At 35.5% G+C, this 26491-nt stretch overlaps 1 protein-coding gene and 1 long non-coding RNA gene across 3 annotated transcripts in view; one reads left to right on the plus strand and one right to left on the minus strand.

The window, feature by feature from the left end:
• The window catches only part of SCN9A (sodium voltage-gated channel alpha subunit 9), a 108530-nt gene extending 97327 nt beyond the window's left edge, over window positions 1-11203 (plus strand). For both annotated transcript variants that reach the window (XM_012440613.2, XM_012440614.2), the window contains exon 26: window positions 7086-11203. In XM_012440613.2, the coding sequence (XP_012296036.2) occupies window positions 7086-8278 (1193 nt within the window). In that variant the 3' untranslated portion in view covers window positions 8279-11203. The remainder of the gene's footprint in view (window positions 1-7085) is intronic.
• The window catches only part of LOC105708906 (uncharacterized), a 68330-nt gene continuing 48947 nt past the window's right edge, over window positions 7109-26491 (minus strand). The window contains exon 3 of the long non-coding RNA XR_001105402.2: window positions 7109-7311. This is a non-coding gene — a long non-coding RNA (uncharacterized LOC105708906). The remainder of the gene's footprint in view (window positions 7312-26491) is intronic.

The raw sequence follows: 26491 nt of genomic DNA on the forward strand, positions 1-26491 counted from the left end.
AGACAGTGACTAGGCTGCCTCCTTGCCGGGCAGGGCAGCCCTGGAAAAAAAAAAAGGCAGCAGAACAGCAGAAACTCATAAATAAAGCCCTAACTCCCCAGGACAGAACACCCGGGAAAAAAGAGGGGTTTATGAGTTCTGCTGCAGCAGACTTAAACGTACCTGCCCAGCAGCTCTGAATGAACAACAGAGCTCACAGCTCAACACCTGAGCTACTATAAAGGACAGACTGTCTCCTCAAGCAGCTCCCTGATCCCCGTATATCCAAAGAGTCACCACATAAAGGAGAGCTCAGACTGACATTTAGCAGGTATCCTTCTGGGACAAAGCAGAAGAAGAAATTGGTGGCAACCTTTACTGTTCTGCAGCTGCTGCAGGTGATCCCCAGGCAAGCAGGGCCTGCAGTGGACCTCAGCAGTCCTACAGCAGAGAGGCCAGACTGTTAGAAGGAAAACTAAGAAATAGAAATAACTTCATCAACAAACAGGACGTCCACTCAGGGACCCAATCAGAAAGTCAGCAACTACAAAGACGACAGGTGGATAAATCCATAAAGATGGGAAGAAACCAGCGCAAAAAGGATGAAAACACCCGAAATCAGAACACCTCTCCTCCTACAAGGGATCACAACTCCTCACCAGCAAGGGAACAAGACTGGATGGAGAATGAGTGTGATGAAATGACAGAATTAGGCTTCAGAAGGTGGGTAATAAGAAACTTCCGTGAGCTAAAGGAACATATTCTAACGCAAAGCAAAGAAACTAAGAACCTTGAAAAAAGATTTGATGAAATGCTAATGAGAATGGACAACTTAGAGAGGAATATAAGTGAATTGATGGAGCTGAAAAACACAACACGAGAACTTCATGAAGCATGCACAAGTTTCAACAGCCCAATTGACCAAGCAGAGGAAAGGATATCAGAGGTCGAAGATCAACTCAATGAAATAAAACGAGAAGGCAAGATTAGAGAAAACAGGGTAAAAAGGAATGAACAAAGTCAACAAGAAATATGGGACTATGTGAAAAGACCTAATCTACGTTTGATAGGTATACCTGAATGTGATGAAGAGAATGAATCCAAGCTGGAAAATACTCTTCAGGATATTATCCAGGAAAACTTCCCCAACTTAGCAAGGCAGGCAAATATTCAAGTCCAGGAAATACAGAGAACACCATAAAGATATTCCTCAAGAAGAGCAACCCCAAGGCACATAATCGTCAGATTCACCAGGGTTGAAATGAAGGAGAAAATGCTAAGGGCAGCCAGAGAGAAAAGTCAGGTTACCCACAAAGGGAAGACCATCAGACTCACAGCAGATCTCTCAGCAGAAACCCTACAAGCCAGAAGAGAGTGGGGGCCAATATTCAACATCCATAAAGAAAAGAATGTTCAACCCAGAATTTCATATCCAGCCAAACTAAGCTTCATAAGTGAAGGAAAAATAAAATCCTTTATGAACAAGCAAGTACTCAGAGATTTCATCACCACCAGGCCTGCTTTACAAAAGCTCCTGAAAGAGGCACTACACATAGAAAAGAACAACCAGTACCAGCCACTCCCAAAACATACCAAATGGTAAAGAGCATTAACACAATGAAGAATCTGCATCAACTAACGGGCAAAACAGCCAGCTAGCATCAAAATGGCAGTATCAAATTCACAAGTAACAATATTAACCCTAAACGTAAATGGACTAAATGCCCCAATTAAAAGACACAGACTGGCAAATTGGATAAAAAGCCAAAACCCATAGGTGTGCTGTATCCAGGAAACCCATCTCACATTCAAGAATACACAAAGGCTCAAAATAAAGGGATGGAGGAAGATTTCCCAAGCAAATGGAGAGCAAAAAAAAGTAGGAGTTGCAATTCTCATCTCTGATAAAATAGACTTTAAAGCAACAAAGATCAAAAGAGACAAGAAGGACATTACATAATGGTAAAAGGATCAATGCAACAAGAAGAGCTAACGATCCTAAATATATATGCACCTAATACAGGAGCACCCAGATACATAAGGCAAGTTCTTAATGACTTACAAAGAGACTTAGACTCCCACACAATAATAGTGGGAGACTTTAACACACCATTGTCAATATTAGATAGATCAATGAGACAGAAAATTAACAAGGATATCCAGGACTTGAACTCAGACCTGGAACAAGCAAACCTAATAGACATTTACAGAACTCTCCACCCCAAATCCACAGAAAATACATTCTTCTCAGCACCACATCACACCTACTCTAAAATTGACCACATAATTGGAAGTAAATCACTCCTCAGCAAATGTAAAAGAACAGAAACCATAACAAACAGTCTCTCAAACCACAGTGCAATCAAGTTAGAACTCAGAATTCAGAAGCCAACCCAGAACTGCACAGCCTCATGGAAAATGAACAACTGTCTCCTGAATGTTGACTGGATAAACAATGAAATGAAGGCAGAAATAAAGATGTTCTTTGAAACCAATGAGAACAAAGACACTACATACCAGAATCTCTGGAACACATTTAAAGCAGTCTCTAGAGGAAAATATATAGCAGTAAGTGCCCACATGAGAAGAAAGGAGAGATCTAAAATTGACACCCTATCATCAAAATTGAAAGAGCTAGAGGAGCAAGATAAAAAAAACTCAAGACCTAGCAGAAGACAAGAAATAACTACAATCAGTGCAGCACTGCAGGAGATAGAGACACGAAAAACCCTTCAAAAAAATCAATAAATCCAGGAGCTGGTTTTTTGAAAAGATCAACAAAATAGACAGACCACTAGCCAGATTAATAAAAAAGAAAAGAGAGAATAACCAAATACATGCAATAAAAAATGATAAAGGGGATATCACCACAGATTCCACAGAAATTCAAACCATCATCAGAGATTACTACAAACAATTCTGTGCACATAAACTAGAAAACCTGGAAGAAATGGATAAATTCCTGGATCGTTGCCTCCTCCCAAGCCTAAACCAGGAAGAAGTCGAAACCCTGAATAGACCAATAACAAGGTCTGAAGTCAAGGCAGCAATTAATAGCCTACCACCCAAAAAAAGCCCAGGTCCAGATGGGTTCACAGCCAAATTCTACCAGACATACAAAGAGGAGCTGGTACCATTCCTTCTGAAACTATTCCAAATAATCCAAAAAGAGGGAATCCTTCCCAAATCATTTTATGAGACCAACATCATCCTGATACCAAAACCCGGCAGAGACTCAACAAGAAAACAAAACTACAGGCCAATATCCATGATGAACATAGATGCAAAAATCTTCAATAAAATACTGGCAAGCTGATTGCAACAGCACATCAAAAAGCTTATCCACCATGATCAAGTAGGATTCATCCCGGGATGCAAGGCTGGTTCAACATACACAAGTCTATAAACGTAATTCACCACATAAACAGAACGAAAGACAAAGTCCACATGATTATCTCAATAGATTCAGAGAAGGCCTTCGACAAAATTCAACAGCCCTTTATGCTAAAAACCCTCAATAAACCAGGTATTGATGGAACATATCTCAAATTAATAAAAGCTATTTATGACAAATCAACAGCCAATATCATACTGAATGGGCAAAAACTGGAAGCATTCCCTTTGAAATCTGGCACTAGACAAGGATGCCCTCTCTCACCACTCCTATTCAATATAGTACTGGAAGTTCTAGCCAGAGCAATCAGGCAAGAAAAAGAAATAAAGGGTATTCAAATAGGAAAGGAGGAAATCAAATTGTCTCTATTTGCAGACAACATGATTGTATATCTACAAGACCCCATCATCTCAGCCCAAAATCTCCTGAAACTGATAAGCAACTTCAGCAAAGTCTCAGGATACAAAATCAATGTGCAAAAATCACAGGCATTCCTATACACCAATAACAGACTTAAAGAGAGCCAAATCAAGAATGAACTGCCATTCACAATTGCTACAAAGAGAATAAAATACCTAGGAATACAACTAACAAGGAATGTAAAGGACTTCTTCAAGGAGAACTACAAACCACTGCTCAACGAAATAAGAGAGGACACAAACAGATGGAGAAACATTCCATGTTCATGGTTAGGAAGAATCAATATTGTGAAAATGGCCATACTGCCCAAAGTAATTTACAGATTCAGTGCTATCCCCATCAAGCTACCAATGACTTTCTTCACAGAACTGGAAAAAAACACTTTAAACTTCATATGGAACCAAAAGAGAGCCCACATAGCCAAGTCAATTCTAAGCAAAAAGAACAAAGCGGGAGGCATCACACTACCAGACATCAAACTCTACTACAAGGCTGCAGTAATCAAAACAGCATGGTACTGGTACCAAAACAGAGATATAGACCAATGGAACAGAACAGAGGTGTCAGAGGCAACACAACATATTTACAACCATCCGATCTTTGACAAACCTGACAAAAACAAGCAATGGGGAAATGATTCCCTGTTTAATAAGTGGTGTTGGGAAAACTGGCTAGCCATATGCAGAAGGCAGAAACTGGACCCCTTCCTGACACCTTACACTAAAATTAACTCCAGATGGATAAAAGACTTAAACGTAAGACCTAACACCATAAAAACCCTAGAAGAAAACCTAGGCAAAACCATTTAGGACATAGGCGTAGGCAAGGACTTCATGACCAAAACACCAAAAGCACTGGCAACAAAAGCCAAAATAGACAAATGGGACCTAATCAAACTCCACAGCTTCTGCCTGGCAAAAGAAATAGTCATTAGAGTGAATCAGCAACCAACAGAATGGGAAAAAATTTTTGCAGCTTACCCGTCGGACAAAGGGCTGATATCCAGAATTTACAAAGAACTAAAACAGATTTACAAGAAAAAAACAAACAACCCCATTCAAAAGTGGGCGAAGGATATGAACAGATACTTTACAAAAGAAGACATACATGAGGCCAACAAACATATGAAAAAATGCTCATCATCACTGGTCATTAGAGAAACGCAAATCAAAACTACGTTGAGATACCATCTCACGCCAGTTAGAATGGCGATCATTAAAAAATCTGGAGACAACAGATGCTGGAGAGGATGTGGAGAAATAGGAACACTCTTACACTGTTGGTGGGAGTGTAAATTAGTTCAACCATTGTGGAAGACAGGGTGGCGATTCCTCAAGGACCTAGAAATAGAAATTCCATTTGACCCAGCAATCCCATTACTGGGTATATATCCAAAGGAGTATAAATCGTTCTACTATAAGGTCACATGCACAAGAATGTTCATAGCAGCACAGTTTACAATAGCAAAGACCTGGAACCAACCCAAATGCCCATCGATGATAGATTGGACAGGAAAAATGTGGCACATATACACCATGGAATATTATGCAGCTATCAAAAACGATGAGTTCGTGTCCTTTGTAGGGACATGGATGAAACTGGAAACCATCATTCTCAGCAAACTGACACAAGAACACAAAATCAAACACCGCATGTTCTCACTCATAGACGGGTGAACAATGAGAACACATGGACACAGGGAGGGGAGCCCTACATACTGGGGTCTGTTGGGGGAAAATAGGGGAGGGACAGTGGGCAGTGGGGAGTTGGGGAGAGATAGCATGGGGAGAAATGCCACATATAGGTGAAGGGGAGGAAGGCAGCAAATCACACTGCCACGTATGCACCTATGCAACAATCTTGCATGTTCTTCACATGTACCCCAAAACCTAAAGTGCAATTTAAAAAAATGAAAAAAAAATTTATATACAAATATATATATTTATATATTTTTATACAAATATATAATAAATAATATACATATATTTATACATATATATTTATATATATTACTGGAACTTGGGTCAACAGTATAAATAAAAAATATACATATTATATGTTATATATAATGTATACATATATATATTTATACTGTTGACCCAAGTTCCAGTAATATATATATACACACATCATATATATTATAATACATATATAATCTTTATGACATTATAATATATATGTTACTGGAACTTGGATCAGTAAAATAAATATCAATAAATTATTAATCTTTATGACATTATATATATATTACTAGAACTTGAGTCAACAGTATAAATATATATATGTATACATTATATATAACATATAATATATATATTTTTTTATTTATTTATACTGTTGACCCAAGTTTCAGTAATACATTGTTTAAAAATACTCATACAATTAGGAGAACCTACCTATTTAGATATTCATTTCAGTAACAAAAATGGAAACAGTATAAATGTTATTCTTCAATTTGTGGTTATTTTGAGAGAACATTATATAACTATAATAAATTATTTTGTTGTTATTTATATGGGAATATCTCCATGACATATAAAGTGTTTAAAATAGGTTACAGTCTGGACACAGTGGCTCATGACTGTAATCCCAGCACATTGGGAGGCAGGGGTGGGGTATCACTTCAAGTCAAACATTTGAGACCAGCCTGGCTAACATGGTAAAACTCATCTCTACCAAAAATATATAAATTAACCTGCTGTGCTGGTGCATGACTGTAGTCCCAGCTACTCAGGAGGCTGAGGCTGGAGAATCACTTGATCCCAGAAGGCAGAGTTTACAGTGAGCCAAGATCATGCCACTGCACTCCAGCTTGGGTGACAGAGTGAGACTCTCTCTTGAACAATAAATAAATAAATAACAAAGAAAAGCTTTTATAACATGAATACATCTGTGTGTGTACATATGCTTGCACAGAAAAATATCTGAAGTGATACTCAAAAATTACTGACAATAGTTATTGTTGGTGACATTTCAGATTGTATTTTCTTTTTAGCATTCAACTATATTGCTCGAATTATCTATATGAGTAGGTATTATTCTTATGATTTAAAAACTATCATGGAGGAAAAAAACAGCCCATGAACTTAGTAAAGAGGAGAAAATGTTGCAGTGGTAATGTTAGTCATTTTTCTTTGGAACTTCTTAATCCTTTGTTAAGTAATTGCATTCAGTAAAAAATAAGTCTTGAATTCGTAAGACATAAGATGACGGATAAAACTGTTTAGAGTCATCATTTTATGTAGCATAGGTATTTAAATATTTTATTTCTATTATTTCCCTCTACACACAGGTATGTTTCTAGCTGATATGATTGAAAAGTATTTTGTGTCCCCTACCCTGTTCCGAGTGATCCGTCTTGCCAGGATTGGCCGAATCCTACGTCTGATCAAAGGAGCAAAGGGGATCCGCACGCTGCTCTTTGCTTTGATGATGTCCCTTCCTGCGTTGTTTAACATCGGCCTCCTGCTCTTCCTGGTCATGTTCATCTATGCCATCTTTGGAATGTCCAACTTTGCCTATGTTAAAAAGGAAGATGGAATTAATGACATGTTCAATTTTGAGACCTTTGGCAACAGTATGATTTGCCTTTTCCAAATTACAACCTCTGCTGGCTGGGACGGATTGCTGGCACCTATTCTTAACAGTAAGCCACCTGACTGTGACCCCAAAAAAGTTCATCCTGGAAGTTCAGTTGAAGGAGACTGTGGTAACCCATCTGTTGGAATATTCTACTTTGTTAGTTATATCATCATATCTTTCCTGGTTGTGGTGAACATGTACATTGCAGTCATCCTGGAGAACTTCAGTGTTGCCACTGAAGAAAGTACTGAACCTCTGAGTGAGGATGACTTTGAAATGTTCTATGAAGTTTGGGAAAAGTTTGATCCCGATGCAACTCAGTTTATAGAATACAGCAAGCTCTCTGATTTTGCAGCTGCCTTGGATCCTCCTCTTCTCATAGCAAAACCCAACAAAGTCCAGCTCATTGCTATGGATCTGCCCATGGTCAGTGGTGACCGGATCCACTGCCTTGACATCTTATTTGCTTTTACAAAGCGTGTTCTGGGTGAGAGTGGAGAGATGGATTCTCTTCGTTCACAGATGGAAGAAAGATTCATGTCTGCAAATCCTTCCAAAGTGTCCTATGAACCCATTACAACCACACTAAAACGAAAACAAGAGGATGTGTCAGCTACTGTCATTCAGCGTGCTTATAGACATTACCGATTAAGGCAAAATGTCAAAAATATATCAAGTATATACATAAAAGACGGAGACAGAGATGATGATTTACTCAATAAAAAAGATACGGGTTTTGATAATGTTAATGAGAACTCAAGTCCAGAAAAAACGGATGCCACTTCATCCACCACCTCTCCACCTTCATATGATAGTGTAACAAAGCCAGACAAAGAGAAATATGAACAAGACAGAACAGAAAAGGAAGACAAAGGGAAAGACAGCAAGGAAAGCAAAAAATAGAGCTTCAATTTTGGTATATTGTTTACAGCCTGTGAAAGTGATTTATTTGTGTTAATAAAACTCTTTTGAGGTCTATGCCAAAATCCATTTTATCAAAATATTCTCAAAGGCAGTGCAGTCACTAACTATGATTTCCTAAGAAAGGTGGGCAGCATTAGCAGATGGTTATTTTTGCACTGATGATTCTACAAGAATTGTAAGAGAAGTGTGTAGGAATTATTGATTATAGGAAACAAAGGTGATTTAATTTTTTGGTATTTAATAAATCAGAAGACCATGTAGAAAACTTTTACATCTGCCTTGTCGTGTTTTCACAGGACTGTAATTATTCATGTTTCCCATGTAAATAAACACACACATATATACATACACACACACAGAAAAATCTATTATTTATCTATTGTTTGGAAATCAACAAAGTATTTCGCTTTGGCTTTGCAAAGAAATGCTTGATAGAAGTAATGGACATTAGTAATGAATGTTTAGTTAAAATGCATTATTAGGGAGCTTGACTTTTTATCAATGTACAGAGGTTATTCTATATTTTAAGGTGCTTAAATTTATTCTACATTGCATCAGAACCAATTTATATGTGCCTATAAAATGCCATGGGATTAAAACTATGTGGAGGCTATTCATTTCTACAGATGCTTTTCATTCATCTTGACTCACATGCCAACCAGGATAAGACCTACCCTTAGAGTATTGTGTTTCATAGCCTTTCTTCTTTCATATTCTTTTTGTTCATAGAATAACCACAGAACTTAGAAATATTATTCTAAGTACATATTATACTCCTTGAAAAAATAAAGATAACTGAGAAAAAAAGTAATTGATGAAAGTTCTATTTGCTATTATTTATATAACCTAACATTGTGCTGCCCAAAATACTGATAATAGTCTCTTAATCTCTTTTGTCACATTTTTGTGCTTTCTCATGCAGCATTGTTCAGTTATCCTTTAGCTGTAAACATAGTTGATGAAATGTTTCCTGATATGCAGTTAGTTGTTTGACCATGGTACATATCTGAGCAGGGAATAACTTGGGCACAGTATTTATTGCATCACCTGTATATCATCCTGTGTTTGGCAAGCTTTCAAATCATATTATATGGCAGACTTTCAACACAAATATGTGTTTAGTATGAATAAAAAAGCATTCAAATAGGGATTCTTGCCAACTTGCTCCCTTGCTACCAACTTATTTTCCTAAATTATGGGAGTAACCCTTTGGACCTATATACTTCAGTTTACACAATGAGGAAGATGTCACCTTCTTCGTAAAATTCTATGATATGAATTATATTTTGCCTCAATCAACACGGTACCCTGGGCTTATAATTTATCAAGCACATATTCATTTTGCATTAGCTGTAGACACCTAGTTTTGTTTTGTTTTTTTAAAAACACCTATTAATAGTAATTTTAAAAGAAACCATAATGCTTTTATTTCATGGGTTTATTTCAGGAATATGAGATCTTATATCAAGTTATTCATGCACAGACAAAAATTGAACTACACAGGTAGAAAGTAGTTTTATTTAGAATATTTTTGTGGGAGGTTTTCAAGCAAATACACAAAACATCTTTCACTAATTTGCTTTTTATATTTTAAAAATAATAAATTATGTTTATATAATAAATGTTTAAAGCACATTTTTTTTGTTGTTCTGGCAAATTAAAAAGAAGGATTTAAACATTCCTATAGAAACAAAGAGTTATGGTTAAAGAATGAGACAGGAAGTCTAGGATGTTTTTAAATTGTGATATATTTTATAACATCTGTTATTACTTTGAGACATTTGTTCTAATGTAAGTATAAAAATAAATCTAGGGCTAAAGATTCTTTATACCACTGTTAATTCATCTTAGATTATCTGAATCACTTTTTAATTTAATATTAAAGACACCATGCAGTGTTTCCCTAGATTATATAGATCATTGCATAACCTACCTGCCAAGCCTGTTGAAAATAGGTTTTGATAATTTAAGGACCTGTACAAAATATATTTGTAAGATTTTTTAATACATTCAATTAAGAATTTAACATCACCTTATATTTGAATTCAAGCTATCATTATTTCAAACTCACAAATATAACTGTATTATGAATACTTATATAATATACTATGAAAAGATGTTTGGCAGGTTTGTGTGTAATTGGCTATTAATGTTTTTACCTTGCCTTGTTTTATGTAAAATAAAAAATAATATGGGCAACTGGTTCGTTAACAGAATTTCTTCTTAGCATATCAAAAATACATAACGTTGTCCTTTTTCCTATTTCATGATGAGCTATGAACTATGATTTTTTATAACATGGTTAAGTTTTATATATATTTATGTTTGTTCCAGGAATGTTAACTTTTGACTTATTCTCAATTAAAAACAATATTTGGAACAAAGAGCTTATTAAGTACAAGCTTGAAGTAAAATTAGACTTCTCTTTCCATGTAGATTACTGTTTGTACTGATTTTATCACACTTCAGAAGGTGGTATCATACTAATATTTAAGTTTTATAATCACTGAACTTATTACACCCAACAATACAGGATGACAGTTAAACTGAAGAATTTAAATTAGAATAAAATGGAAGCAAATGGGTTTAAAAAAATTTATTTAAGATACCAGGTCTAGCTCTGTCACCCAGGCTAGCATGCAGTGGCATGATCATAGCTCACTGCAGCCTCAACTCTTGGCTCAAGCAACCCTCCTGCCTCCACCTCCAAAGTAGCTAGGACTACAGGCGCATGCCACCATGCCTCGCTAATATTTAAATCTTTGTAGAGAAGAGGTCTTGCTATGTTGCCCCAGCTGGTTTCAAACTCCTGGCCTCAAGTGGTCTTACCGCCATGACCTGCCAACATGCTGAGACTACAGGCATGACGCACTTTGCCCCAAACAGTTTTGAACACAAATCTATACACGCAATATGAATGAAAATTAGAGAATCTAATTTTAGCTTTTTGCTAGTTACCTTTGCAAAAGACTTGGGTGACTTATGAGCTGTTTTTAAATGCTGATTATTGAACATTGCAACCCAAATATTTAGCATGATTTTATAGAAGTTTGATAGCTTTATTAAAAAGAGTGAAAATAAAATGCATATGTAAATAAAGCAGTTCTAAATAGCTATTTCAGAGAAATGTTAATTACGTACTGAAAGAAGAGCCAACTAAATTAGGATGGCCAGGGAATTGGCCTGGGTTTAGGACTTATGAATAAAGGCCACCAATTTTTTAAAAATATCTGTGGTTTATTATGTTATTAAATTCTTGAGGAAAAAAATTAAGAATTGCTTCATGAAAATAAATAGCCATGAATATAATAAAGCTGTTTACATGGGATTCTTTACAAATTTCATAGATCTATGAATGCTCAAGATGTTTCAGTTTGTTATAAATTATATTGTAATTATACTTGAGACTGATACATTGTAATAGAATCTAAGAATAAAAGTCATAAAAAATAAAATTATGTTTACATGTATTTTCTATTTCAGTGAGAATAACCATATGTGGATAAAGTCAGTGCATATCTAAATAAGTTGCAGCAACTTTCCTTTTTCATTGAAAGGACAGCTTCAAACGTCCTCCATAAGAAGTGTTTGTGGATAACAAAGACAAGGATAAAGAATCTAGAGTTCCAAAGCAATTTCTTGAAATTCACAACATTTGTGCAAAGGGAGAAAATTTAGATAGGATGCAAAAATATGCAAACATTTAGCCACACAGTGATGTATACTTTTTTGTGTAATAGCATTAAGAGGTGGCATAGCATACATAATGGCTAAGAGCTTTGGTTCATGGAGAGTGCATTGTTCCTGTACGACACAAAGGTATCCTGGGTTTTACATTTTTAGTAGCAAATTAGTTGCCATACTAACTACTATTACTACTAATACAAATTCTTGATTCTGTATGTCAGTCATTGTTCTAATTTCTTTGTGTAGCTTGTCTCATTCTACCCTTACAACCACATGATGGAGTATTATTCTTTTCCTCATTTTACAGATGAGAAAGCTGTACCAGCTCTTAAGAGGTGACATAGCATACATAATGGCTAAAATCTTGGGTTCTAGGACTAGAACTATATTTGTATCACAGTTAAGCCATGACCCTATGTGTTTGCTGAATACATTCTTTAACCTATATAGCTCTCAGCTTTCTCATCTATAAAGGAGGAGAATGGTACTACTTCATTTTGTGGTTGTAAGGATAGAATGAGACAAGCTTCATGAAGAAATTAAAACAATGAAAACACAGAATTAAGAATTTATGTTAGTAGTAAGAGTAGTTAGTATGGCAACCAATTTGCTACTAAAAATGTAAGAACCCAGGCTACCTCTGTATCATACAGGAACAATGCACTCTCCATGAATGTTAAATAATGACAATATTTTCTTTATTTTGTATGGCTAAGTATAACTATAGTGCCCAAAAGAGTTCCATGCACCCAAAGGAGTTTAGTAGGTAGTAAATATTTAGTAATGTGGCATATACACCAAATATTTCTAAATTTAGCTACTTTTGAGATTTATGAATTCAAACAACATATTAAAATCAGGAAATATGCACATTTACAAAGGTCTAGCTTATTCCCAAGAAAACTGAGGTGGTTCTTCCCCGTTTTAGCTGAGTAATTAATACTCTATTTTAGTTGTGAGCAGCAAGTCCTGTTGATGGTCATTAGGTAAGATATTGTAGGACAGGCACGGTGGCTCATGCCTGTAATCCCAGCACTTTGGGAGGCTGAGGTGGATGGATCACAAAGTCAGGAGTTCAAGACCAGCCTGGCCAATATGGTGAAGCCTCATCTCTACTAAAAATACAAAAATTAGCCAGGTGTGGTGGTGGGCACCTGTAGTCCCAGCTAATCAGAAGGCTGAGGCAGAAGAATCGCTTAAACCTGGGAGGCAGAGGTTGCAGTGAGCCGAGATTACGCCACTGCAGTCCAGACTGGGTGACAGAGTGAGACCCCATCTCAAAAAAAAAAAAGATATTCTAAAATAATTGCCATTGTTTCAACTTTGTGTGCTATCATAATAGCATGTAAAAAGTGTAAAATATTCCTTGGGACTTCTGTACTGATAGTTGTAGTAGCCACTCTGCAAAATAGAATTATAATCACTGAATAATACTGTAATCCATTTCAACTAAGTGATTGTCATACACATAAATTTTTTACAACAACAAAACTAAATTCTTTCACAGTGTAGATAACACTATTCCATAACCCAAGCAAAATGAGCTTCAGGGAATATGGTAATCTCTCTCAAGGGAGGGAGATATTACATACTAGCTAGAGCAGAGGGGACTTCTGCTGCAATAGCATTTGATGCACACAGGAAATGAAACATGAATAATTGATAGTTATAAACAAGCAATAGAGCAAACATGCTACACTTAGCTTCACTCCCTATTACTCTGAGAGCCACAGCAACATTAATAATTGATCTGTCTGAGAAAAACTAATTCGAAGAGATTTATGAGACATTGATAATAACTGCATCAATGTGCTTTAGCTTGAAGCTCTTTTAAAATATTCTTATAAACAATAGAAACAATAGATAAAGCAATGCAAAATAAGTACATAGAAAAGATTTAGAGCTTGTTAAAAATTTTGAAAATCTAGTAGAATTGAGCAAAGTTTTTCCTGTTTAAGTTGTAATATTTGCGGGCATGACCTAGTTCTGATTTTATTTCCTACAAAAAGTCTTCAAGGTAGTTCAGTCATATTCTTCTTTAAAAATATATAATTCTTCTCTAATATACCATCATGATTCATTTCTATTTTTAGTGATACATAAAATGTAGGATTTATGGGAAAATTATATTGAGTGAATATTAAGAATGATCCCCATTAAATTATTTCTAAATACTTGAAAACACAATTAGGGTTTCCATGTGCTGCTTTAAAGAAGTACATTCTTTTACTTATGGCTGGGCTTTCAACTGGAGAATCTCAGGATTTACTCTCTTATTTTTAAATATCTTGTCTCCTCTATTCTGTACATAATATGCTAATGTGCTTTATCCTGCTTTTAGGCTACTCTTGAGAACTGCTCATTTTTATATGAGAAAGAACTGTATCTTGCTCATATAAGAAAAGGGTATAAACCAACTGTGATACACTAATTTCTTCTAACAGAACAGAAAAAAAAATGGGTGGGGTTACATGTGTCTTTATACAAAACACAGATAACTATATCCAGGCTCCTGCCCCACAAAAATTGTGAGATAAAACATTTGTATTATTTTAAGCTGTTAAATTTGTGATCATTTGTTACAAAGGATTAAACACAAATACATGATTCTGTGTTCCAATGTGCCATGCTAATGTATAAATACAGATGAGCAAATGCTGCTAGAAAGTTGTTTTATCAAACCAAAATGGTTCATACAGACTGTGGAAGTAAAAAGAGAGAGACACCAGTGAGACAGTTTGGCACACTGATCTCACCTGCCGAAGCCTGATGTAGAAATCAAAGGCTAATTGTTATCAAAAATTTAAAGGAGGAGATTTTCTTCCCTGTTGACTATCCTATTCATGTCCACCATTCAGTGCACCTTATTCTTGACAAAGCACCTTCTCAAATTTTTACCCAGAAGCAAGTCTTCTCAAAGTCAAAGAGAATCTGAAGTGTACTTGATCCACTCATGCCTTTAAAATGTAGGCCAAGAAACTCTTCAGCAAATGTCTTCCAAAACGTTTCATGTGGAACATAAAAAGTTTCCATGTCAATACATTTAAGGAAGGGTGCATTATGTATTTCACTCTTAGAGTTAAATAATTCACTTTAGCATGTTACATGCTTGCAGAAGATATGAAACTCAGGAGTCAGAGACAATAATAGATCATTACTTAGAGCAAAAGCAGGAGCCAGAGTATTATCATTTTGATGCTGGTCTTAGACAACCGGGGCTGCCATAATAATATACCATAGACTGGGTGGCTAGAACAACAGAAATTTATTCCTAACAGTTCCCAAGCCCGAGGAGTCCAAGATCAAGGTGCCAGCCAATTTTGTTCCCCAGTGAGGCTGGCAGAGGGCAGCATTCTCACTGTGTCTTCACATGGAGGAGACAAAAGCTCTAGTCTCTCTTCTTTTTTCTATAGAAATACGAATCTCATGATGGGAGAGATATATATGTATAGTCAGTCCTCCATATCCATGGTTTCTGATCTATGGATTCAACCAACTCTGGATCAGAAATATTTGGGGGAAAATCCACAAAGCCCCAAAAGCAAAACTTGAATTTGCCATATTCTGAGTAATACATTGAATCCATACTAATGAAGTGATAGGTAGGTAATTTTAAGTATGTAGGAGAATGAGTACAGGTTATATGCAAACACTATGCCATTTTATATAAGAGACTTGAGCATCTGTGGATATTGGTATCCTCAGGGAATCCTGAAGCCAATTCCCAACAGATATTAAGAGACAACTGTATATCATAGTACGTAAACTACATTTTACTTCTCAGAGATTAGTACCACCATCCATCCATTTTTCCCTAACAGTAACCCTCTTCCTTCACCCTCCACAGTTATTCACCAAGACCAGTTCATTCTACCACTCAATGTAATGTAAATCCATCAACTTCTCTTAATTTCCACTGTCAACCCCTAATCCAATCCATCACTACCTTTAAACTCTTTATAAGACAACATAATATTTGTTTTATCTTTCTAAATCCATTCTTGCTTTACTTCCAAATCTATTCTCAGTACAGTAGTCAGACTGGACTTTATGAGGTTGTGATATTTCCCTGCTTAAAAATTTGGGTCATTTTCCTCCATGAAATTCTGTAATATTTCTCCATTGTGTTATGATAAATTCTAAAATTCTCACCAAAGATTTTACAAGCTCTATACTGTTACTGTCTACAAGTTCTACAAGTTTACCAGCCCTACACCATGTTAGGCTCACCTGCCTCTTATCTTCCCACTTTTCCTATCTTAATCTGTGTGTTTCAGCCCCAATACTTTTCTGTTTTCAGCATCTTCCCAACAAAAGTACAGTGTATTCTTAAAGAGTACATATTATGTGTCAATGCATTCTGGCCTGAGAGAGACTATACAAGTTGAGTGCATGTTTAAAACTGTCTCACTGCTCACAAAATAAAATTAGCATAGAAACCTGGCATTTTTGAAGGACTAAGTTAAAACCATTTTTCCTCTATAGTTTTAACAAAGTAAAAAAAATAAAACACAAATAATGTCAAGTAGGAAATAAAGGAATTGAAAAATGAAAACTTCCATACATTCTATGTTAAAACCAGACATTTATTCTCTATGGTCTGAGTTTTTCCAATATTGGCAATCTTGATATTTGGGCTGGATAATTCTTTGTTGTGAGTGACTATCCTGTGCATGGTGGGAGATTTACCAGCAGCATCTCTGATCTCAAACCACTAGATACAAATCAACATTCCTAATTCTATCAGGTATGGCAAGTAAAAATGTCCCCATCTTTGCTAAATGCTCTTGGGGGGACAAAATCTTCCTCAGTTGACAATGACTGATCTCTGACAGTGTCTATCAAAATATGAATCATGGATGACCCACATCACCTTTGTTAATAGTTTTTAAAAGACTGAGATTCACCCAAGATCTACTGAATTAGAACCTCTAATGACAGAGCCCCAAAATAATCACACAGCAACAGTGAAGACGATTACCTCAAAAATTACACTGTGGTTTGAGAGATTGTTATGATTTCTGTCCTTTCACATTTGCTGAGGAGTGTTTTACTTCCAATTATGTGGTCAATTTTAGACTAAGTGTGATATGGTGTTGAGAAGAATTTATATTCTGTTGATTTGGAGTGTAGAGTTCTATAGATGTCAATTAGGTCTGCTTGGTCCAGAACTGAGTTCAAGTTCTGAATAGCCTTGTTAATTTTCTGTCTCATTAATCTGTCTAATATTGAAAGTGGGGTGTTAAAGTCTCCCACTATTATTGTGTGGCAGTCTGTCTCTTTGGAGGTCTCTAAAAACTTGCTTCATGAATCTAGGTGCTCCTGTATTGGGTGCAGATATATTTAGGACAGTTAGCTCTTCTTGTTGCATTGATTCCTTTACCATTATGAGTGACTTTCTTTGTCTTTTTTGAACTTTGTTTGTTTAATTTTTTTTTCTCTCCATTTGCTTGGTAAACATTTCTCCATCACTTTATTTTGAGCCTGTTTCCTGAATACAGCACACAGACCAGAATCTCTAGGACACAGACAAAACAGTGTTTACAGGGAAATTTATACCACTAAATGCCCAAAAAAGAAAGCTAGAAAGGTCTAAAATTGACAGCATAACATCACAATTAAAAGAACTAGAGAAGGAAAAGCAAACAAATTCAAAGCTAGCAGAAGACAAGAAATAACTAATATCAGAGCAGAACTGAAGGAGATAGAGACATGAAAGACCCTTCAAAAAAAAATCAATAAATCTAGGAGTTAGTTTTTTGAAATGATCAACAAAATAGATAGACTGCTACCCAGACTAACAAAGAAGAAAAGAGAGAAGAATCAAATAGACACAATAAAAAATGAGAAAGGGGATATCACCACAGATCCCACAGAAATACAAACTATCATCATACAATATTATAAACATCTCTATGCAAATAAACTAGAATATCTAGAAGAAATTGATAAATTCCTGGACATATACACTGCCCCTAAAGACTAAATCAGGAAGAAGTCAAATTCCTGAATAGACCAATAACAAGATCTGAAATTGAGGCAGTAACTAATAGCCTACCAACCAAAAAAAGCTCAGGACCAGATGGATTCACAACCAAATTCTACCAGAGGTACAAAGAGAAGCTGCTACCATTCCTTCTGAAATTAATCTAAACAATAGAAAAAGAGGGACTCTTCCCTAGCTCATTTTATGAGACCAGTATCATCCTGATACCAAAACCTGGCAGAGACACAACAAAAAAAGAAAATTTCAGGCCAATATCCCTAATGAACATTGATGAAAAAATCCTCAATAAAACACTGGATAACCAAATCCAGCAGCGCATCAAAAAATTCATCCAATGCGATCAAATTGGCTTCATCCCTGGGATGCAAGGATGGTTCAACATATGAAAATCAATAAACGTAATCCATTACATAACAGAACCAATGACAAAAACCACATGATTATCTCAATAGATGCAGAAAAGGCCTTTGATAAAATTCAACACCCCTTCATGCTACAAACTCTCAATAAATTAGGTATTGATGAAACATATGTCAAAATAATAAGAGCTATTGATGACAAACTCACAGCCAATATCATATTGAATGAGCAAAAGCTGGAAGTATTTTCTTTGAAAACTGGCACAAGACAAGGATGCCTTCTCTCACCACTCCTATTCAACATAGTATTGGAAGTTCTGGCCAGGACAACCAAGCAAGATAAAGGAAAAAAAGGGGATCCAAATAGGAAAAGAGGAAGTCAAATTGTCTCTATTTGCAGATGACATAATTGCATATTTAGAAAACCCCATTGTCTCAGCCCAAAATCTCCTTAACCTGATAAGCAACTTCAGCAAAGTGTTGGGATACAAAATAAATGTGCAAAAATCACAAGCATTCCTATACACCAATAATAAAAAAACAGAGAGCCAAATCATGAGTGAACTCCCACTCACAATTACTACAAAAGAATAAAATACCTAGGAATACAACTAACAAGGGAGGTGAATGACTTCTTCGAGGAAAACTACAAACCACTGCTCAAGGAAATAAGAGAGGACACAAACAAATGGAAACACCTTCCATGCTCATGGACAGGAAGAATCAATATCATGAAAATGGCCATAATGCCCAAAGCAATTTATAGATTCAATGCTATCCCCATCAAGCTACTGTTGACTTTTCTCACAGAATTAGAAAAAACTATTTTAAATTTCATATGGAACCAAAAGAGAGCCCATATAGCCAAGACAATCCTAACCAAAAAGAACAAAGCTAGAGGCATTATACTACCTGACTTCAAACTATACTACAAGGCTACAGTAACCAAAACAGTATGGTACTGACACTAAAACAGATATGTGGACCAATGGAACAGAACAGAGGCCTCAGAAATAACACCACATATCTACAACCATCTGATCTTTGACAAACCTGACAAAAACAAGCAATGGGGAAAGGATTCCCTATTTAATAAATGGTGGTCAGAAAATTGGCTAGCCATATGCAGAAAACTGAAACTGGACCCCCTCCTTACACCTTATAGAAAAATTAACTCAATATGGATTAAAGACTTAAACATAACACCTAAAATCATAGAAACCTAGAAGAAAACCTAGGCAATATCATTCAGGACATAGGCATAGGCAAGGACTTCATGACTAAAATACCAAAAGCAATGGCAACAAAAGCGAAAATTGACAAATGGGACCTAATTAAACTAAAGATCTTCTGCATAGGAAAAGAAACTATCATCAGAGTAAACAGGCAACATACAGAATGGGAGAAAATTTCTGCAATCTATCCTTCTGACAAAGAGTTAATATCCAGAATCTACAAAGAACTTAAACAAATTTACAAGAAAAAAGCAAACAACCCCATCAAAAAGTGGGTGAAGGATACGAACAGACACTTCTCAAAAGATGACATTTACACGGCCAACAAACATGAAAAAAAGCTTATCATCACTGGTCATTAAAGAAATACAAATCAAAACCACAGTGAGATGCCATCTCATGCCATTTAGAATGGCAATTGTTAAAAATTCAGGAAACGAGATGCTGGCAAGGGTGTGGAGAAAAAGGAACACTTTTACATTGTTGGTGGGAGTGTAAATTAGTTCCATCATTACAGTACACAGCATGGTGATTTCTCAAGGATCTAGAACCAGAAATACCATTTGACCCAGCAATTCCATTACTGGGTATATCCCCAAAGGATTATAAATCATTCTACTATAAAGACATAAGCACACATATGTGTATTGTGGCACTGTTCACAATAGTAAAGACTCGGAACCAACCCAAGTGCCCATCAATGATAGGCTGGATTAAGAAAATGTGGCACATGTACACCAAGGAATACTCTGCAGCCATAAAAAAGGATGAGTTCATGTCCTTTTCAGGGACATGGATGAAGCTGGAAACCATCATTCTCAGCAAACTAACACAAGAACAGAAAATCAAACACTGCATGTTCTCACTCATAAGTGGGAGTTGAAAAATGAGATCACATGGTCACAGGAAGAGGAACATTATACACTGGGACCTGTTGGGGTGGGGGGCTAGGGGAGGGATAGCATTAGGAGAAATACCTAATGTAGATGACGGGTTGATGGGTGCAGCAAACGACCATGGCATGTGTATACTTATGTAACAAACCTGCATATTCTGCACATGTATCTCAGAACTTAAAGTATAATAAAATTTAATTTTATTTATAAAAGAAAGAACTTTTTTCCAAGAAAATAATTCAGACATAACATTTCAGATCAACTTTTTCAGATCATATCCTGAATGTATAATAAGTGGGGCTTTATTTTATTACATGTGGAAATGCCTATTTAAGTTTTCTCATGCTGCTGGTTGAAGAAAATTGTAACTTTATCCTCAACTTTCCTTGAATAAAATTTTATATTCAGCATAGGTCCACCAAGCAGACATCCCTTAAACTGTGTGTGCTATGATCCAGAACAAGTCAGAGAAAATTCAGATTAAAGTTTTCTAGGGCTTGAGACTTATACAATTCTCTAATTCAGATGTACTCCCCTCTAGAAATTTATTTCAATAATACATAAGCTGTTTTTCCAGAGAAACATCACTCATCAGCTAACTTTTAAAATCCTTAATACTTATTTAATTTCTCACTTCTTTAAGTGTATTTTAAAAAAAATTAAAATACTCATCTTAACATTTCCGTCCAAAGACAATGAATGAGACAAGGATTAAAATTTACATTTAAAATAAAAATGTGTGCTCTGACTGAAGATAGGTTATTATAATTGTGATTCTGTTCTCATTTTTAGAAATTATGAGCTAATTTTGTAACAAAATTGTATGGATGAAAAATAAGTATGATATGCCACAGAAAATATCTTTCTCTTAAAAAAAAATCCTGTGAAGTTTACAACAACCAAACTTCTAAATATCAAATCTAATTTTGACTCCGTCTAAAAAATAATAAAGGCAGAATTATGTTGTAACACCCTGAACAACTCAGCTCATCTTGATATATTGCTTTTTGTCCATTACCTTAATAGAATCAGTCTGATAAAGCTCTGATAAAAGAGGAGGATGAAACAGAAGTGGGAAAAGAATTCTTCCATGCTTCATTTTCTGCCCAATTTACTTTTATTTACTAATCTTATCTAATCACATCATTTCTATCTTAAATTCAGAACAAAGATTAATAAATGGTTTAGAGTTACCTAATTTGGCCTGGTGCATGCAATTAAAAGATATGCTTATCTATAAAGAATCATATATTGTCCATTTATTTTAAAGACAAGTGGGCCTACCTCCTACAAGCCACAACCAGAATACTACTTACAGCAGGTTATGGGCAAAGAGGAACCTGGGAGGGAGTCAGGAAGAATAAGAGAAGCAATCGACTTTAGCTTTGTGACACTGAGCTGGAGCACATTAATCTGCACAAAACTGAGGAACCATTCTGGCAGCTTCAAATGGTAGCCTTCAACATTTTTCCCCTATAGCATTTCTTCCTGTCAAGTTACTTCATCCTAGTGTAAGAGAACTTCCTCCCTGCTTCCATCACCTTGGGACCTAAAGTCAACAAAACTAATCTATTCATCTTTATGAGATCAATAAAGCAAATTAGACATGATATTGAAACCACTTAAAAAATATAAGCTCTGCTTTTGGAATGCAAGCTTTGGTCTTTAGGAATTGTCAAAAATGTCAATATACATATACATAGCAGTATCTTGTTATATAATATCAAGAATTTAAATATTTGTCACTAACAATGTGGCTGTATGCTTGAACAATATAGTATATTTTCTGAGCCTCAGTTTTCTTAGCTATAAAAGACTGACCCTCAGCAGTTCCCAAGTATATAAACACATAGTAGAAACTATGCATTTTGGAAGTAACTCTCAATCTAGGATTCAGTCATAAACTCAATAAAATGACATTAAGCAGATACAGTATCCTGGAAAAATTAGTCAATGATGATAGTGCTATGCTATATTTGTATATCTATAATGAGAACAGGATGGAGGACTACTTACATCTAGCCAAATAGGCAAGATCTGACTTTTAAAAATTGAGTAGGAGTTAGTTTGAATGTGTTAAATTTGAGGTATTACGGGCTAAAGAAGTCTTAAAGGCAATTGGATATGAAAGTATGGAGTTCAATGGAGACATTAGGGTTAGAGACACATATCCATGAGCCATTGCTTCCTAGGGGTGGCTGAAGCCAAACCATCAGATCAAGTCAACCAGGAAGAGTATATGTAAGGAAAAGGGAGAAGCACAACAATACTTCAGAGAGAAAAGATAATCAGCATTACAAAATTCTACAGAATTGTCAAACAACAAAGTCCTGAAAGATTCTATCATTCAGTATAAGGATTTCCGTGGAATAGCAGATTTAAAAGTCACATTGCATGAGCCAATGAGAAGCATGTTAAGGCTTAACATAATCGTTGTCACCTCTCACGAAATCTACCTTTTCAGCACATAGCAGGACCCGTATTATAAAAATAGAAACTTAAGGAGTAAAATTGGATATCTTCTTTTGCGAAGTATATGTTCATGTTTTCCCCATTTTTAATTTTTGTTTTTAAAACATCAGTAGAAATATCCAAGTAAGGACTTCTGAAAATTGCTTCTCCATTAAAAAAAAAAGGAACATTGGCAAAAATTATCAAAATCACTTCTATTCAGAACTCTAGGACTTAACCAAAAGAGGATTTACTCAAGGAAAATAGCTGAATCTGAATAAGAATAGCAAGGTCAATATTAGCCTTAAAAATTAATAGTAGCTTTGAAAACCAACCCACAATACAGTAAAAACCTGAAGTCTAGAAGCCAGTGGAGGGGCAGAACAAGTTTGGAGTTTCCCAAAACTTCTGTTCTCAGAAAAATGCCATTATTTGACTTGCCTGGCAGTTCCATGGTAAACCCATTTGCAAGGTTGCCTTTGTTTGGCCTGACTCCAAGTTCATCCAGTGTGAACAGCGTTTTCCTTTGTGTTGTTTGCAATAATTGAACATTGCATCTGTCTGAGATAATGTTGAGAGTATGGGAATTAAAAAGATGATAAGAAAATTTACAATAAAAAGCTTTGGAATGAGATGTCTTTAATAGTCTTTATGAAGCTCTAATATTTCTGGGAATCTGCAAGACCACATGCAGGCACAGGGCTGCAAGCATCCTGAGGCTGTGCCCATGTCCTGAGCTCTCACCTCTGGTCAAGTTTGAGGTTCCACATAAGCACAGAAAGAAGGCTAAGGCAGAGTTATACACTGCATTCTTGAGTCTTAAACGTATGTCCCAGTAAGGAAACAGTTCCTCGGCAAAGACTGGAAGATTTACTGATCCAAGACATTTACAAAAATTTCTGTGCAGTCATTAGGTGACTACTGAGCTAATTGAACAGAGACTTCAGTGTCCACATAGGACAAGGAATAGAGATTATACTAATTTACATTAGGAAAGTTCCGCAACCTCCCCCTCCAAAAAAAAAAGAAGAAAACAGCAGGAGCAACAACCACAATGAGAACAGAGAGCAATAATAAGAAACCCAAGGGAAAGGAGAGTGATACTGCTTGGATCTGTGTCTCCAGGCAAATCTCATGTTCGATCATAATCCCCCATGTTGGCAGTGGGATCTGGTGGGAAGTGATTGAATTATGGGGGAGATTTCTCAAGGTTTAGCATCATCCCCTCGGTGCTATTCTCAGTGAGTAAGTTATTGTAAGATCTGGTTGTTTAAAAGTATGTAGCATCTCCCTACCTCTCTCTCTTCCTCCTGCTCTTGCCCTGTAAGATACCTGCTCCTACTTTGCCTTCCACTATGAATAAAAGCTCCATGACACCTCCCCAGAGACATATGCTGCCATGCTTCTTGTATAGCCTGCAGGACTATGAGCCAATTAAACCACTTTTCCTTATAAATACCCAGTCTCAAGTATTTCTTTATAGCAATGTGAGAACAGGCTAAGATAGGGAGAATACAAGCTGCTACCTTATATTATTTCAAATATCCAGTTATCAAGATTATGAGGCATGGAAAACAATAAGTAAATATGGCCTATACATAGAAAAAGAAAAAGTACTCAGTAAAAAAGTCCACAAGGAAGCCAGGCTACTGGATTACTAGACAAAGATTTAAAATATGATCACTAAACTATTTGTATAATAATTAAATACAAATATGTTTTTAAAGCTATTTTAAATATGTCCCCAAAACTAAAGGAGACCATGTCTAAAGAACCAAAGGACTTAAAAGAGCAAGTTCTCACCAAATAGAGAATACCAATAGAGAGACAAAAATTACAAAAAACAAAAAAGAGCCCTAACAAAAATTCTTAACTTGAAAATTACAATACTGCAATTAAAAATTCCCTAGCACAACTCAAAAGCAGATTTGAGCTGAAAGTAAAATTGAAGTTATGTCAACTGAAATTATCCAGTCTCAGGAACAGACATGAAAAGGAATAAAAAAACAGAGCCTCAGACAATTGTGGAACATCATCACATATACCAATAAACACATGAGTTTCAAAAGGGAGGACAGAAAGAAAGAAGCAGAAAGAATATTTGAAGAAAGAATGGCTAAATCTTTCTAAATTTGATGAGTAACATTGATATACACATTCAAGAAGTTTGATGAACTCTAAGTAGGATAAACTGAATGAGATCTACACATAGAAACACCACAATCTGCCAAAAGCAAAAGAGAATCTTCAAAGCAGCAAGAGTGAAGAACTCATTATACTCAATAACTCATTACATTCAAGATCAACTAGTGATTTCTCATTAGAAATTATAGAGGCCAGAAGGCAGTGGGATGACATATTAAAGTACTGGAAAAAAGAGACTGTTGGTCAAGAATTCTGTATACAGAAAACCAACCTTAAAAATTAAAGATAAATCAAGATATTCTCAGATAAAAAAACTAAAAGAAATTATTGCTAGCTTATTTGTCCTACAGGTAATACTAAAGGGAGTTTAAAAGCTGAAATAAAAGGACACTAGACGGTGAATCCATGTGAAGAAACAAAGATCACTGATAGGTAACCCAATAGGCAAATATCAAAGAGAACACAAATGTATGTTTTGGTTGTAATGCCCCTTTTTCCTATATAATTTAATAGACAATTATATAAAGCAATAATTTTTAATCTGTGCTAATGGCTACATAATATATAAAAATGTAATTTGTATGATGTAGTAGCACAAAGCAGTGGGGAAAGAAGATGAGGAGCAAAACATTTTGTATACTATTGAAATTAAATTGATATGAATCCAAACTATATTTTTATAAGTTAAATATTCATTAGGGCAACCACTAAGAAAATATAAAAAGAGTGAAATACATTTTAAAAAATAGCAAAAAAAAAAAAGTGACAAGATTAAAACAATGGAGCAGAAATCTGTTTAACACAAAGAATGGGTGGACTAGAAAAGGAAAAAGAACCAAGACACAAAGAAAATATTTAGTAAAACGACAAATATAAATGCTAACAGTGCATTGGGATATCAGTCTTTTTCTTATTTTTTGAGTTATTCATCAGAGAAATGCAAATTAAAATAGTAATTAAATATTGCTAGACCACCACCAAAATAACTAAATTTAAAAAAAAAAAAACCTGACAATAAGTGTTTTCAAAGATGTGGAGCAAAACAAACTCTCATATGTTCCCGGTAAGAATATATACCTGGACAACTACTTTGAAGATATGTTTGTTAATCTCTGTTAATGCTAACCATATATATTTGTGACTGGAAATTCTATCACTGGGTATATATGCACAGAAAGTAGTGTTTATAGTCATCAAAATCATGTATGTGAATGTTCACAGATAATATATTCATTACAGTCTCAAACTGGCAACAATCCAAACATCCATTAAGATTAGAAAAAATAAATATTGAGGTATAGGTATGCAACAAAGGAATCCAGGCTTGTACCTATAGTCCCAGCTGCTCAGAAGGCTGAGGCAGGAGGATTGCTTGAGCCCAGGAGTTTGAGGCTGCAGTAAGCTACAATCAT

The sequence above is a fragment of the Aotus nancymaae genome, unplaced genomic scaffold, assembly GCF_030222135.1.
Source record: "Aotus nancymaae isolate 86718 unplaced genomic scaffold, 86718_ANA_hifiasm-v0.15.2.pri h1tg000029l, whole genome shotgun sequence".
NCBI classification, from domain to species: Eukaryota; Metazoa; Chordata; class Mammalia; order Primates; family Aotidae; genus Aotus; species Aotus nancymaae.